This window comes from Pseudophryne corroboree, chromosome 4, assembly GCF_028390025.1.
Source record: "Pseudophryne corroboree isolate aPseCor3 chromosome 4, aPseCor3.hap2, whole genome shotgun sequence".
Classification (NCBI taxonomy): Eukaryota; Metazoa; Chordata; class Amphibia; order Anura; family Myobatrachidae; genus Pseudophryne; species Pseudophryne corroboree.
The window spans coordinates 143,227,510-143,244,160 of NC_086447.1; the positions used below are offsets into that span (position 1 = coordinate 143,227,510).

Below are 16,651 nucleotides of genomic sequence, written 5' to 3' on the forward strand. Positions count from 1 at the left end.
AATGGCTGTCATTGGCTGCAGCTTATTGCCATGGCAACCCGGCTAGCGTCCCCGGTCACCGGAGCTGCAGATTGCAGAAAGAAAACGTTAAACCACCGTGTGTGAAATGTAAAAGCATTAGAAAAGGGAATTACTTAAATATGATATGTTAAGCAAAAGCAGTATGGGACTGTGATGAAGGTGATGAAATGTTCAAGAAAAAAGTTAGAATAATAGGGAAGGCATGCTGAAGAAGTGCTGAGTTAGTGTATGATGGATGCTGCTGGAGGAACATAAGCAGAATGCATAGGAATGAACTATGTAAATGGACGATATAAATATTTTATGCAGCAAGGAAGTCTGTCAAAGAATGTTCCAGTTGATTTTCTCATTCAGTCCATTGGGATGAATGGTGTCCAGTTTAAAAATCCAGCGTGATTCTAATTTCTGTAAGGCTGTGGATTTATCTCCTCCTCTGATCATTGGTGGAAGCTGGTCAATTATTTGGTAACGTAGTTGGCCCAGACTGTGTTGGCATGTTTTAAAATGCCGTGCCACTGGCTGATCATTTTGTTCTCCTTGGAGAGATTTGGTTATCGCAGAGCGATGCAATGCCATCCTCTCTTTAAACATACGGCTGGTCATGCCGATGTAATATTTATTACATGGGCATGTGATGTAATAAATAACGAACCGTGAGGAGCAGGTAAGGATCTGTTGGATTTCATATTTTTTATTTTTGTGTGGGTGCTGGAAGGTACTTCCTGAAATGAGGTATTTGCACGTAGTGCAAGAGGCGCATTTATAGCAGCCCGGTTTTTTGCTGAAACCAAAAATGCCTGAAGATGGTATAAGGTTAGTGATATCCGCCTTAACAAGATGGTCGCGTAGGTTTTTTCCTCTCCTGAAGCTAGTCATTGGTGTTTTATTAGTAAAACATGGTAAACTAGGGTCAGTTTTCACTATTGGCCAGAGTGCCTTTGTTGCCCTTGTTATCATGGGGCTGGTGGTGGAAAAGGTAGTTGACCAGATGAATTTATCTTTAGTGTCCGCAGGAATTTGCTGGTTCAACAGGCCTTGTCTTGGAATTTGTAATACTTTTGCTTTTGTCTTTGCCAGTTCTATGGGGTCATAGCCTCTCTGGATGAATTTATTCATGGTGATGTCCAACGCAGCTGGCAGATCATCTGCGTTGCTGGTTATTCTGGCTATTCTGAGCATTTGAGAATGTGGAAGTCCCTGTTTAAGTGCCTTGGGGTGATGGCTGCTTGCTTCCAGAAGAGTGTTACGGTCTGTAGGTTTGTAGTAAACTGAAGTTTCCAAATGGCTCTGTTGATTGGTCACTATGACGTCTAGGAAATTGACTCTTGTGGTGCTGATTTTGAAGGTAAACTTGATGCTAGAGGGGAGATGATTAATGTTGGTCATCATTTCTAGAAATGCTTCCTCGCTGCTGTTCCAAAGCATGAAGCAGTCATCTATGTAGCGGGTATACCAACAGATATGTTTCTTATAGTCGGCGTTATTTAGAAAGAATTCTTGTTCCAGTTTAAACATGTAAATATTGGCATATGCCGGGGCTACTGCACTTCCCATGGCACAGCCTTGGGCTTGCAGATAATATCTGCCATCATATAGAAAGTAATTCCGTGTTAGCACCAAGCGTAGTAGCTGTAGAAAGAGGGGAATGTGAAATCCAAAAGGTTCTTGAATCCTGCTAACGAACTCCTGTACAGCCTCCAGGCCCTCGCTGTGAGGGATGGAAGTATACAGAGAGTTAACGTCCATGGTGCATAGATATTGAAACTCCGTTGTATTGGAGAAAGTAGCTAAAGCTTTAAGAAAGGATGTTGTATCTTTAAGGTACGTATGTTCCTTGGTGATATGTGGCTGTAACAAAGAGTCGAGCAATTCGGCTATAGGATGGTATAAAGAGCCTCTTGCTGACACGATGGGGCGGCCCGGTGGTTCAACACAATTTTTGTGTACTTTGGGAACCGTGTATAGTACTGGTATTATAGGAAACTTAACCAGTAAAGATGTTTTAATTTTGGTAGTTATCCAGCCATCTTGTTCTGCTTTTTCTAAGATGTCTGACAATTCTTGCTTATATTGATCCGTTGGGTCTCTGGTGAGAAGCTGATATGTGACAGTATCAGATAATTGCCTCTGTATTTCTTGTTTGTATTTATGTAAGTCCTGTATAACTACACTGCCGCCCTTATCTGCTGGTCGTATTATGATGGAGGTGTCAGCTTTGAGTGATTTTAGTGCTCTGAATTCTTCCGTTGTCAGGTTGGGATAAATTTTCGGTCGTGCTCCTTTAAATTTGTGGACTGCTTCATCCAACAGTCGACTGTAAGTTTTGATTGAAGCATTTGTTGATATGGGATCAAATTTGGATTTGTGGTGTTTTCTTAATTTGACTTCCATAGCCGTTGGTGGTTCAGCTTCCGGTTGTTTTTGAAAATATTCTTTCAATCTTAGTTTTCGTTCCATTTTATGTAGATCATTCAGCCATTCGAAGTCATCGTGGAAGTTTGTGGGGACATAAGACAAACCTTTGTTCAGTAGGGAGGTTTCTGCAAGTGAGAGATCCCTAGATGATAGGTTGAAAATCAAGTTGTCTTTTTGTTTTTTGGCTGAGACTTTACTGAGCCTTTTGTTTTGGCCGCTCCTTCTGGTAGTTCTCCTCCGGTATCTAATTTCGCTCTGGTGCGAACCCCTAAAGGGGGGCGTTGTGGGTTGATGGCATCGTCTGAGTCAGCTATTTTAAAATCGCTATCGCTATTAGAGTGTTGACGGTCCTTGGACCTCTGATCTCGACGTTGGCGCCAATTAGATCTATAATTGGTGCGGTTTTGCCTGGTGGAGTCTGTGCCCGTCAGCCAACGGTACACACGGTGTTCTTCGTAGTCAGATTTAACTACCTGGAGTTTGGTATTTTTAAATTTCAGTAGTTCTTTTTTATGGTTTTCAACTTGCTGATTTAATTTGATCCACCATGTATTGTGGTTGGGATCTTGTAGCATTTGTTGTTGCGACAGGTGGTATTCTTCTATGCGTGATCTAGTTGCTTTGAGTTCTTTCCCTGCCTCCTCTATTACTAGTAACATTAAATCAAAACTACACTTGTTCAGAACTGCTATCCATCGCCTGCAGAAGTCCGCATTCATGCGTCCTATTGTTGGCACGTTAAGGATTCTAAACCCGCGTGGTATGAGTTTTTGGCGATAGTAGTCGGATAGAGTCGATCCGTGTAGCAAGTAGTCCACTTCCCGATTTCTTAACTTCAGCAGTTGTTGATAAACATCGTTTGGGGTAAATTCCAGCGTGTCTGGGACTGCATCTACATCAAAGAGTATTTGTTCAGCTTGTTGTTGTGTAAAGCTTAGTGTATCTCCAGCTTGTAGTGTAAGACCTACAAAGTTGATGTCTCCAGAAGTAGCGGGGTTATTGCTTGCTTCAGACATGCTTGCTGTGTGGTGAAGTGTTTAGCTCACTTAGAACAAATGAAGATAAATGAAGATAAATGTATAAATCCGCTTTGGGTGCCTTGATACTACAGCTGTGTTTTGCTAACAGCTGCTGTACATGTGTATCTTGGATAATCCGGCACTCCTGTGCTGGTACATTAAGTGTTGGGTGCTCGTGCTGTTTTGAATACAAGTCCTCTGTTGCTAAACAAGCAAGCTGCACGTCACTCCATGAGAAAAAAAGTGCTTTAATGAATGTTGGTTACATGAGAAAAAATCAGCCTATCCGTTTTATCAACGGCTCGTTTCGGGACTTTGCATTGTCCCTTCGTCAGGATAACATATGGCTGCTGTGTTCTGTAACAAAAAAGCGTGCTGAAAAGAAAAAGAAAGAAAAAGAAAGTGTGCTAAAGTCTTACCTTATATCCCTGTAGATCTTGTATGCGTGTGCTCTGCTGCTGCCGGAGGTCGGGGAGGCGCGCCTGTGGTCCCGGTGACGTCGTCCCGGAAATGGCTGTCATTGGCTGCAGCTTATTGCCATGGCAACCCGGCTAGCGTCCCCGGTCACCGGAGCTGCAGATTGCAGAAAGAAAACGTTAAACCACCGTGTGTGAAATGTAAAAGCATTAGAAAAGGGAATTACTTCCTTGCTGCATAAAATATTTATATCGTCCATTTACATAGTTCATTCCTATGCATTCTGCTTATGTTCCTCCAGCAGCATCCATCATACACTAACTCAGCACTTCTTCAGCATGCCTTCCCTATTATTCTAACTTTTTTCTTGAACATTTCATCACCTTCATCACAGTCCCATACTGCTTTTGCTTAACATATCATATTTAAGTAATTCCCTTTTCTAATGCTTTTACATTTCACACACGGTGGTTTAACGTTTTCTTTCTGCAATCTGCAGCTCCGGTGACCGGGGACGCTAGCCGGGTTGCCATGGCAATAAGCTGCAGCCAATGACAGCCATTTCCGGGACGACGTCACCGGGACCACAGGCGCGCCTCCCCGACCTCCGGCAGCAGCAGAGCACACGCATACAAGATCTACAGGGATATAAGGTAAGACTTTAGCACACTTTCTTTTTCTTTCTTTTTCTTTTCAGCACGCTTTTTTGTTACAGAACACAGCAGCCATATGTTATCCTGACGAAGGGACAATGCAAAGTCCCGAAACGAGCCGTTGATAAAACGGATAGGCTGATTTTTTCTCATGTAACCAACATTCATTAAAGCACTTTTTTTCTCATGGAGTGACGTGCAGCTTGCTTGTTTAGCAACAGAGGACTTATATATATATATATATATATATATATATATATATATATATATATATATATATATATATATATATATATATATATATATATATATATATATATATATATATATATATTTCTCTATCGTCCTAAGTGGATGCTGGGGTTCCTGAAAGGACCATGGGGAATAGCGGCTCCGCAGGAGACAGGGCACAAAAAAGTAAAGCTTTTACCAGATCAGGTGGTGTGCACTGGCTCCTCCCCCCATGACCCTCCTCCAGACTCCAGTTAGATTTTGTGCCCGAACGAGAAGGGTGCAATCTAGGTGGCTCTCCTAAAGAGCTGCTTAGAGAAAGTTTAGCTTAGATTTTTTACTTTACAGTGAGTCCTGCTGGCAACAGGATCACTGCAACGAGGGACTTAGGGGAGAAGTAGTGAACTCACCTGCGTGCAGAGTGGATTTGCTGCTTGGCTACTGGACACTAGCTCCAGAGGGACGATCACAGGTACAGCCTGGATGGTCACCGGAGCCGCGCCGCCGGCCCCCTTGCAGACGCTGAAGAGAGAAGAGGTCCAAAATCGGCGGCTGAAGACTCCTGAGTCTTCATAAAGGTAGCGCACAGCACTGCAGCTGTGCGCCATTTTCCTCTCAGCACACTTCACACAACAGTCACTGAGGGTGCAGAGCGCTGGGGGGGGCGCTCTGAGAGGCAAATAAAAACCTTATTAGAGGCAAAAAATACCTCACATATAGCCCACAGAGGCTATATGGAGATATTTAACCCCTGCCTAACTTCAAAAATAGCGGGAGACGAGCCCGCCGTAAAAGGGGCGGGGCCTATCTCCTCAGCACACAGCGCCATTTTCTCTCACAGAAAAGCTGGAGAGAAGGCTCCCAGGCTCTCCCCTGCACTGCACTACAGAAACAGGGTTAAAACAGAGAGGGGGGGCACTGATTTTGGCGATATTGTATATATATAAAAGATGCTATAAGGGAGAAACACTTATATAAGGTTGTCCCTATATAATTATAGCGTTTTTGGTGTGTGCTGGCAGACTCTCCCTCTGTCTCCCCAAAGGGCTAGTGGGTCCTGTCCTCTGTCAGAGCATTCCCGGTGTGTGTGCTGTGTGTCGGCACGTGTGTGTCGACATGTATGAGGACGATGTTGGTGAGGAGGCGGAGAAATTGCCTGTAATGGTGATGTCACTCTCTAGGGAGTCGACACCGGAATGGATGGCTTATTTAGAGAATTACGTGAGAATGTCAACACGCTGCAAGGTCGGTTGACGACATGAGACGGCCGACAATCTATTAGGACCGGTCCAGGCGTCTCAGAAACACCGTCAGGGGTTTTAAAAACGCCCATTTACCTCAGTCGGTCGACACAGACACAGACACGGACACTGAATACAGTGTCGACGGTGAATAAACAAACGTATTTCTCATTAGGGCCACACGTTAAGGGCAATGAAGGAGGTGTTACGTGTTTCTGATACTACAAGTACCACAAGAAAGGGTATTATGTGGGAGTGGAAAAAACTACCTGTAGTTTTTCCTGAATCAGATAAAATAAAATGAAGTGTGTGATGATGCGTAGGGTTACCCCGATAGCAAATATTGGCGTTATACCCTTTCCCGCCAGAAATTAGGGTACGTTGGGAAACACCCCTTAGGGTGATAAGGCGCTCACACGCTTATCAAGTGGCGTTACCGTCTCCAGATACGGCCGCCCTCAAGGAGCCAGCTGATAGGAAGCTGGAAAAATATCCTAAAAAGTATATACACACATACGGTGGTTATACTGCGACCAGCGATCGCCATCAGCCTGGAGATGCAGTGCTGGGTTGGCTTGGTCGGATTCCCTGACTGAAAATATTTTATTCATGTAGAGCATTTAATAGGATGCATTCTATATATATGTATGTGAGATGCACAGAGGGATATTTGCTCTCTGGCATCAAGATAAGTGCGTTGTCCATATCTCCCAGAAGATGTCAGGGACACGACAGTGGTCAGGTGATACAGATCCCATACGGCAGATGGAAGTATTGCTGTATAAAGGGAAGGAGTTATTTGGGGGTCGGTCCATCGGACCTGGGGACCACAGCAACAGCTGGGAAATCCAACCTTTTTTACCCCAAGTTACATCTCAGCTAAAAAAGACACCGTCTTTTCAGCCTCAATCTTTCCTTTCCCATGAGGGCATGCAGGCAAAAGGCCAGTCATATCTGCCCAGACATAGAGGTAAGGGAAGTAGACTGCAGCAGGCAGCCCTTTCCCAGGAAAAGAAGCCCTCCACCGCGTCTGCCAAGTCCTCAGCATGACGCTGGGGCCGTGCAAGCGGACTCAAGGTGGGGGGGGTAGTCTCAAGAGTCTCAGGGCGCAGTGGGATCACTCGCAAGTTGACCCCTAGATCGTACGAGTATTATCCCAGGGGTAAAGATTGGAGAGTCGAGACATCTTCTCCTCGCAGGTTCCTGAAGTCTGCTTTACCAACGGCTCCCTCCGACAGGGAGGCAGCATTGGAAACAATTCACAAGCTGTATATCCAGCAGGTGATAATCAAAGTACCCCTCCTACGACAAGGAAAAGGGTATTATTTTTCCACACTATATTGTGGTACTGAAGCCAGACGGCTTGGTGACACATAGTCTAAATCTAAAATGTTTTGAACACTTACATAAAAGGTTCAAATCGAGATAAAGTCACTCAGAGCAGTGATAGCGAACCGGAAAAAAGGGGACTATATGGTGTCCCTGGACATCAAGGATTACCTCCATGTCCAAATTTTGTCCTTCTCATCAAGGGTACCTCTGGTTCGTGGTACAGAACTGTCAATATCAGTTTCAGACGATGCCGTTTGAATTATCCACGGCACCCCGGGCCTTTTTACCAAGGTAATGGCCGAAAAGATGTTTCTTCAAAGAAAAAAGGCATCTAAATTATCCCTTACTTGCACGACCTAAAAAGGGCAAGTTCCAGAGAACAGTTGGAGGTCGGAAGAGCACTATCTAAAGTAGTTCTTCGACGGCACGACTGGATTCTAAATATTCCAAGAATCGCAGCTGTTTTCCGACGATACGTCTGCTGTTCCTAGGGATGATTCTGGACACGGTTCAGAAAAAGGTTTTTCTTCCCGAGGAAAAAGCCAAGGAGTTATCCGACCTGTCAGGAACCTCCTAAAACCAGGAAAGGTGTCTGTACATCAATGCACAAGAGTCCTGGGAAAAATGGTGGCTTTTTACGAAGCAATTCCATTCGGCAGATTCCATGCAAGAATTTTCCAAAGGGATCTGTTGGACAAATGGTCAGGGTCGCATCCTCAGATGCACCTGCGAATAACCCTGTCGCCAAGGACAAGGGTATATCTTCTGTGGTGGTTGCAAAAGGCTCATCTATTGGAGGGCCGCAGATTCGGCATACAGGATTTGATCCTGGTGACCTCGGACGCCAGCCTGAGAGGTTGGGGAGCAGTCACACAAGGAAGAAACTTCCAGGGGGTATGGACGAACCTGGAAAAGTCTCTTCACATAAACATTCTGGTACTAAGAGCAATCTAAAATGCTCTAAGCCAGGCGGAACCACTCCTGCAAGGAAAACCGGTGTTGATTCAGTCGGACAACATCACGGCGGTCGCCCATGTAAACAGACAGGGCGGCACAAGAAGCAGGAGTGCAATGGCAGAAGCTGCCAAGATTCTTCGCTGGGCGGAGAATCACGTAATAGCACTGTCAGCAGTGTTCTTCCCGGGCGTGGACAACTGGGAAGCAGACTTCCTCAGCAGACACGATATTCACCCGGGAGAGGGGGGTCTTCATCCAGAAGTCTTCCACATGCTAATAAACTGTTGGGAAAGACCAATGGTAGACATGATGGCGTCTCGCCTCAACAAGAAACTGGACAAGTATTGCGCCAGGTCAAGAGATCCACAGGCAATAGCTGTGGACGCACTGGTAACACCTTGGGTGTACAAATCAGTATATGTGTTTCCTCCTCTGCCTCTCATACCAAAGGTATTGAAGATTATACGGTGAGGAGGAGTAAGAACAATACTAGTGGCTCCGGATTGGCCAAGAAGGACTTGGTACCCGGAACTTCAAGAGTTGGTCACGGACGACCCGTGCCCTCTACTTCTGAGAAGGGACCTGCTACAACAGGGTCCCTGTCTCTTTCAAGACTTACCGCGGCTGCGTTTGACGGCATGGCGGTTGAACGCCAGATCCTAAAAGGGAAAGGCATTCCAGAAGAAGTCATTCCTACCTTGATTAAGGCAAGGAAGGAAGTCACCGCGAAACATTATCACCGCATTTGGCGAAAATATGTCGCGTGGTGCGAGGATCGGAGTGTTCCGACGGAGGAATTTCAACTGGGTCGTTTCCTACATTTCCTACAATCAGGATTGTCTATGGGTCTCAAATTGAGATCTATTAAGGTTCAAATTTCGGCCCTGTCAATATTCTTCCAAAAAGAATTGGCCTCAGTTCCTGAGGTACAGACTTTTGTTAAAGGAGTACTGCATATACAGCCTCCTGTGGTGCCTCCGGTGGCACCGTGGGATCTAAATGTAGTTTTAGATTTCCTCAAATCCCATTGGTTTGAACCATTGAAAAAGGTGGATTTTAAATATCTCACATGGAAAGTGACTATGTTACTGGCCCTGGCTTCCGCCAGGAGAGTATCTAAATTGGCGGCTTTATCTTATAAAAGCCCTTATCTAATCTTCCATTCGGATAGGGCAGAACTGAGGACTCGTCCGCATTTTCTCCCTAAGGTGGTATCAGCGTTTCACCTGAACCAACCTATTGTGGTGCCTGCGGCCACTGGCGACTTGGAGGACTCCAAGTTGTTGGACGTTGTCAGAGCCTTAAAAATATACATTTCAAGGACGGCTGAAGTCAGAAAATCTGACTCGCTGTTGATACTATATGCACCCAACAAGTTGGGTGCCCCTGCTTCTAAGCAGACGATTGCTCGTTGGATTTGTAACACAATTCAACTTGCTCATTCTGTGGCAGGCCTGCCACAGCCTAAATCTGTTAAGGCCCATTCCACAAGGAAGGTGGGCTCATCTTGGGCGGCTGCCCGAGGGGTCTCGGCATTACAATTCTGTCGAGCAGCTACGTGGTCGGGGGAAAACACGTTTGTAAAATTCTACAAATTTGATACCCTGGCAAAAGAGGACTTGGAATTCTCTCATTCGGTGCTGCAGAGTCATCCGCACTCTCCCGCCCGTTTGGGAGCTTTGGTATAATCCCCATGGTCCTTTCAGGAACCCCAGCATCCACTTAGGACGATAGAGAAAATAAGAATTTACTTACCGATAATTCTATTTCTCGGAGTCCGTAGTGGATGCTGGGCGCCCATCCCAAGTGCGGATTATCTGCAATACTGTACATAGTTATTGTTAACAAATTCGGGTTATATTGTTAAGGAGCCATCTTTAAGAGGCTCTTTCTGTTATCATACTGTTAACTGGGTTTAGATCACAAGTTGTACGGTGTGATTGGTGTGGCTGGTATGAGTCTTACCCGGGATTCAAATTGCCTCCCTTATTGTGTACGCTCGTCCGGGCACAGTACCTAACTGGAGTCTGGAGGAGGGTCATGGGGGGAGGAGCCAGTGCACACCACCTGATCTGGTAAAAGCTTTACTTTTTTGTGCCCTGTCTCCTGCGGAGCCGCTATTCCCCATGGTCCTTTCAGGAACCCCAGCATCCACTACGGACTCCGAGAAATAGAATTATCGGTAAGTAAATTCTTATTATATATATATATATATATATATATATATATATATATATATATATATATATATGTCTGTGCGTATGCATATATCTATATATTTTACATTGCTGATCTCAAAACTGTGTGGTGACCCAAGCAAGATGCTGACTCCACCTGTCCTGCCTTTTCTGTCCTTCATTTGTCCTTGGGGCCTCATGCATTCTGAATGGTGGATAGCTCCAGCCATCTACCAACCGGTGTGTGGCGACATCCCCACAACTCTGGTGATGGCCAGAGCCTTCCACCAATCAGCAGCTTAGCAGCACAGCCCGACATTAGCTTCATGTACACACTTGCTGCGGCTGAGAGGCTGGCAGAAGATGCTGATCAACCGTTGTGTGTAACCGGGAGTATCCTCTGCCTGTTTCCCAACTGCCAGGCCTGTATGCAGCATGCAGCTGGCGGCCTTCTCGGGCTGACATTGCACCCAGCCCTGCCTGCCTGGCCGCCCCTGGTCTAATTTCAGTAACACATTTTCAACTTCTATATGCTATTAATGTTTCAATGTTTTATTTGTCTCAGGGATGAGTGTAAGGAACAGGTGGATCGCTTTCCATTGGCCAGATATAAGAAGTTTGCATCAGAGGACGAAGCCTGGAAGTTTGTAAGGGACACTGAGAAAGCCCCCTCCAGTTCTAAAGAAAGTAAGATATTATCGAAGACAATGTAGAAATATCTATGGCCAAGACTCCCAGAAAATGAGTTGGGGGTCTGTGGCGGTCACTAGCGCACGCAGGGGGGGTTTCTGAGTACCTAGAACCCCCCTTCCCCTGCTCTCCACTGCATCGCTCCAGCTGAACGATGAGGATTTGGTTTTTTAATAAGACTGAGGAGCTGGTCTTGACACGGCAGCTGCCTCCTTATATTCATAGAGCCGCCGGCAGCGGGCTGACTCTACTATAGGTGGCGCTGGGGAGCAGTGCCCATGGTAACAATGCTGGCCGGGAGAAGCACTCTCTTCCTCCGTCCCAGCCAGCCATAGTCACAGGTATGAAGCCCGCAGATCAAGCTACACTGTGTGTGGCGTAAGTATGGGGTGCTGGGGGACGGCAGGGGAGGCATCGCATCCACCTGTGTTGATGTGCATACATATTATTAAGTGATATAGGGGAGAGGGGAAAGTAAAGTGTGTGTGTGTTATTAAGGTGAAGTGTGTGTTTGTAATAAGTGAATAGGTGTGTGCATATTTTGAAGTGTAAGGTGTTCGTGTGTGCGTAATAAGTGAAAGAGGTGTGCATATAAAGTGAAATGTGTGTGAGTGCGTATAAAGTGAAAAGATGTGTGTGTGTAATAAGTGAAAGAGGTGTGTCTGTGTGCGTATAAAGTGAAAGGGGTGTGTGTGCATATACAAAGTGAAAGAGATTGTGTTTGTAATAAGTGAAAGAGGTGTTTGTGTGCGTATAAAGTGAAAGAGGTATATGTGCTATATATTTATGTACACATATAGTGTCACTTTAGTCCTTCCCCTGCCCCCACCTACTGTATGCATGGCTCCGCACCCACATTGGAAACCCCCCTTCACAAATCCTGCGTTTGCCTTTGGCGGTGGCAACAATACTAGTTATTGTGGGGACAGTAGCTGGTAAAATTGTCACTTTAGGTCACTCACTGCTGTAAACATTTCAAAACTCCTGTTATACATGAGGCAGCAATCTGTCATAACGGTATGCCATTTAGATCCTTCCACTCCTGAAAAAAATATTGACATGCGCATATATATAATCCTTAATCCAGCTAAAGGCCTAATTCAGCATGGGTAGTTATTCTGAGAAATTGCAGTTGTCTGCAAGTAGAAAGGCGTCGCCCCGACGGGAAGAAGAATTCCCCCCACCTCCCCGTGCAAGTTTGCGAATGTATCGAACATCGCTATCCCTACGCAGATGCATACGCAATTTCCAGAACATCGAAGATTCCTCTAGCATCCATAAGGGGTATTGGGGGAAACTAGTATGATGGGGTATAGACGGGGTCCAAAGGAGCAAGTGCACTTTAAATTTCTTCAACTGGGTATGCTGGCTCCTCCCGTCTATGCCCTCAGGAGAGGATGCACATCTCTGCAAGCTCCAGAGTTTTCTTAATTTCTTTAAAATCTTTGACAGTAGAAGACAAGTACCTCACGTGGAAGACTGTGATGTTACTGGCCCTGGCTTCTGCTTGACGTGTTTCAGAATTGGGGGCCTTATTGTGTAAAAGTCCGTACTTTGTCTTTTACGAGGACAGAGTGGAGCTCTGGACTACACAGCAGTTCCTGTCGAAGGTTGTCTACGTGTTTCATCTGAATCAACCTATTGTGGTTCCGTCCAGTTCTGATGCTTCTGCCCCTCCGGAAGCATTGGATGCTGTGCGTGCCTTGAAGATCTATGTCAAGCGTACAGCTTGGGTCAGAAAGATGGATTCCTTGTTCGTGCTTTATGATGTGCAGAAAAAGGGTTGTCCTGCTTCAAAGCAGTTCATTGCTCGTTGGATTAGGCGTACAATCCAACAGGCTTATGTGTTGGCAGCCTTACCTGTTCCTAAGTCTCTAAAGGCCCACTCTACAAGATCAGTGGGCTCTTCCTGGGTGGCTGCCCGTGGAGTCTCTGGGGTGCATTCAATTAGGGTCGGATCCATTCTGACATGCATTTGTCGGAATGGATCCGACAACCCCTATGCAATCCCATCTCAATTCGACTTTAAAAAAGTCGAATTGAGATGAGACCTGTGAGCGGAGGAGAGGGGGGAGACCAGCGGGGACAGCCGCGGGCAGACGGAGGAGAGCAGCGCTGCAGAAGGATGTCTCACAGCCGCCAGACCTCACGGCAGTGTCCACCCTGCTCCAGCAAGCGTGACCTCACTTGCTGGTGTCGGATGGACGTTGCCGTGAGCGGCGCGGCTGTGACACATCCTCCTGCTGTGCTGTAGTGCTGCTCTCCCCTGTTTGCCCGCGGCTCTCCCCCCTCTCCTCCGCTAAGGTCCCTCATCTCAGTCTGACATTTTTTTATGTCAGACTGAGATGGTCGGAAACGGGGCCAACTCCTGTCGAATTTGGCCCAGTTTCACTCAAAAGTACGTGAATCGGCAGCTATACCGCCGATTCACGTACTATTCGACAAGTAGAATTCCCTGACTTGTCGAATAAAAATAGCGGGGACTGAATAGGTCGAATCACGATTCGACCTTAAAAAGTCGAAAACTGCCATCTTTTCGACAGATGGCAGCTTTCGACCCTAATTGAATATGGGTGTGAATTATTGTTTCTAGGGCGACAATGTTTGAGTCGACCACTATAGGTCGACAAGGTTGGAAAGTCGACAGGGGTTGTAGGTCGACATGGTCTAGGTCGACAGTTCAAAAGGTCAACATGAGTTTTTCATGGTTTTTTTTTGGTTTAGTTTTCTCCGTACAGTGACCGGGAACCCCAATTAGTTCACCGTGTCCCATCGCATGGCTCGCTTCGCTCGGCACAGATTACCGTTCCAATCGTAGTCCACGTGGATCGTTAAGTATGAAAAAGTTAAAAAAAAAGAAAAAATGTGAGTCATTTCGACCTAGAAACCATGTCGACCTAGTGACTGTCGACCAATAGTGGTCTACCTAAACATTGTCGACCTTCAGACCGGATTCCATTGAATATACCCCACAGACTTGCAACTATGCCGAGCTGCTGCCTGGTCGGGGAAGAACACTTTTAGAGGGGTGGAGCCAGCACACCCAGATGAAGAAATTTAAAGTGCACTGGCTCCTTTGGACCCCGTCTATCCCCCATTGTACTTCCCCCCCCCCCCCCCCCCCCCCCCCAATATCCCTTATGGACTACGAGAAAAGGCTTTACCGGTAGGTATTAAAATCCTATTTCTGCTGCGGGGTACACTGGGCTCTACATGGAATGACATTGGGGTGTAGAGTAGGATCTTGATCCGAGGCACCAACTGGCTCAAAGCTTTGACTGTTCCCAGAATGCCTAGCGACGCCTCCTCTATAACCCTGCCTCCGTGCACAGGAGCTCAGTTTTGTAGTTGGTGCCATGCAGTGCAGGCATACAACAGGGGGGCTGCTCCTGCAGCCCTGAGAATAAGCTTTTAAAGAAAAATTAAGACTTCAAGGGCTGCAGCAGAGACACTGACTGTGTTAGATGTCAGTCAGACATCTCCTGCTGCAGCTCCATCACCTCCCCCAGCGGCGCTGTATACTCCCGCGCCCTGGTTGCCGGGTACCTACAGCGGAGGCTCTGGTTTTCTTCCAATTAGTCACACACACGACCGCTGTTCTCCTGGATCGCGTGGCCACACTCAGGGAGAAGGTAAGTGGGCCGCCCCCAGCCGGGACCTGCTGTAAATCGCGATCCTGCGCGGGCGGGGGGAGGCGGGCCGCACGTGTTGGCGTGGACACTGTGGTAGTACAGGGACTCCACTAGACCACCAGGGCAAGAGCACAGGTCGGTTTCTCTCATAAACCGTTTATTTAAGCCCACAGTACCCGGTGGTGAAGTCCAGCAGGGGGATAAAGCTTTGACCTGTAGCCCCTCCCCCAGCGCGACATTTAGAGTAAATGTTCCCACCCTGGAGCTGCATCTCTCTCTCTCTCCCTCACCCCCTGTCAGCGTTTGGGCGCCATTAGGACAAACTGAGCTGATCCTGGGACTGTTTGGGCAAATCCTCCTCTGTAAAGCCGCCTGCATGTCAGCGCTGTGCATTTTACAGGACACTTAAGTATTCTACATGTCTGCTGACAGTGGGGGTCATTCCGAGTTGTTCGCTCGCTAGCTGCTTTTAGCAGCATTGCACACGCTAGGCCGCCGCCCTCTGGGAGTGTATCTTAGCATAGCAGAATTGCGAACGAAAGATTAGCAGAATTGCGAATAAATAATTCTTAGCAGTTTCTGAGTAGCTCGAGACTTACTCCTACACTGCGATCAGCTCAGCCCGTTTCGTTCCTGGTTTGACGTCACAAACACGCCCTGCGTTCGGCCAGCCACTCCCCCGTTTCTCCAGACACTCCTGCATTTTATCCTGGCACGCCTGCGTTTTTCCGCACACTCCCAGAAAACGGTCAGTTTTCGCTCAGAAACACCCACTTCCTGTCAATCACACTCCGATCACTTCGTTCGGACGTGAGAATCTACTAAGTTCTGTGCTAAATTACTTAGCGCATGCGCACTGCGTACCATGAGCATGCACATTTTTGCCTTAATCGCTCCGTTGCGAAAATCGGCAACGAGCGAACAACTCGGAATGACCCCTCCGTGTTAGTTAAGAAAGAGTGCATTTAGTCAGGGTTATGTAGTACAAGTACCCTGTGATATACATCCAGTCTTTACTGTGCATTGTTATATCTATTGAGTGTATAGCTATACATAGTACTACTCTATTGCTAGTCCAGTGCAGTTTTATTGCATTTCATAATTTCTGCATTGTACATTGTGACTATGTGTGTGGGCATATAGCTGCTGTGTGACCTCCATTTTGTGTATCTCACTCAGATTGTTATCCCTATATTCTATAACCTGAGGGGGCTAAGTGCGTCAGGTTTATCATTTAATATAGGTAGATCACAGGATATACTCAGTGTATTTTTCTCTGTGATTTTTTTTTTTTTTTTTAGTCACCATATACCTCTTGAATTCCCTGTTTGTGCTGATACACTGCACAGGTGGTTCTTGTCGGGTATTGTGCTGCTGATATTGTACTGTTGCCTTGCATTGAGCTTTCGGATATGTCTGCTACAAAGGGCAATGGTGATGGGGCTGATCCCACATTGCGTGGTGGTGACGCTGCAGAAACATTTGAGGAAACCATAGCAGCTGAGGGTTCAGGTTCTGGGGGATCCTTACCCCCAAGTGGGACTGTAGCAACGGGGGTTCAAAATGACCCACCTTGGGCTACCTTCTCCACGCTTTTGAATAGGCTGGTAACTAGACTAGTGCCCCCTATGGTACCTCCTGTGCCTGTACAACCGCTTATGGTCCCCGCGGTTAACCAGCCATGGGCAGATCAACTGTCCGCTCAATTACAGCAATTGAACCAATCACTGACTACTCAGAAGTCTAACCCTCACCCGACTAAGACCAATGGGTCCACTAAGCGGACCATTACTTCCTCACAATCCACCAACGTCCCAGACACCTTGTCTAATGAGGATGGCGTTTATACTGACCCCACAGATTCTG

At 46.6% G+C, this 16,651-nt stretch overlaps 1 protein-coding gene across 5 annotated transcripts in view; it reads left to right on the forward strand.

Moving 5' to 3' along the window:
• LOC134909061 (ribonuclease H1-like) overlaps positions 1 to 16,651 on the forward strand; it is a 135,625-nt gene that overhangs the window by 62,917 nt on the left and 56,057 nt on the right. For all 5 annotated transcript variants that reach the window (XM_063915473.1, XM_063915469.1, XM_063915471.1 and 2 more), the window contains exon 3: positions 11,029 to 11,150. In XM_063915473.1, the coding sequence (XP_063771543.1) occupies positions 11,029 to 11,150 (122 nt within the window). The remainder of the gene's footprint in view (positions 1 to 11,028; positions 11,151 to 16,651) is intronic.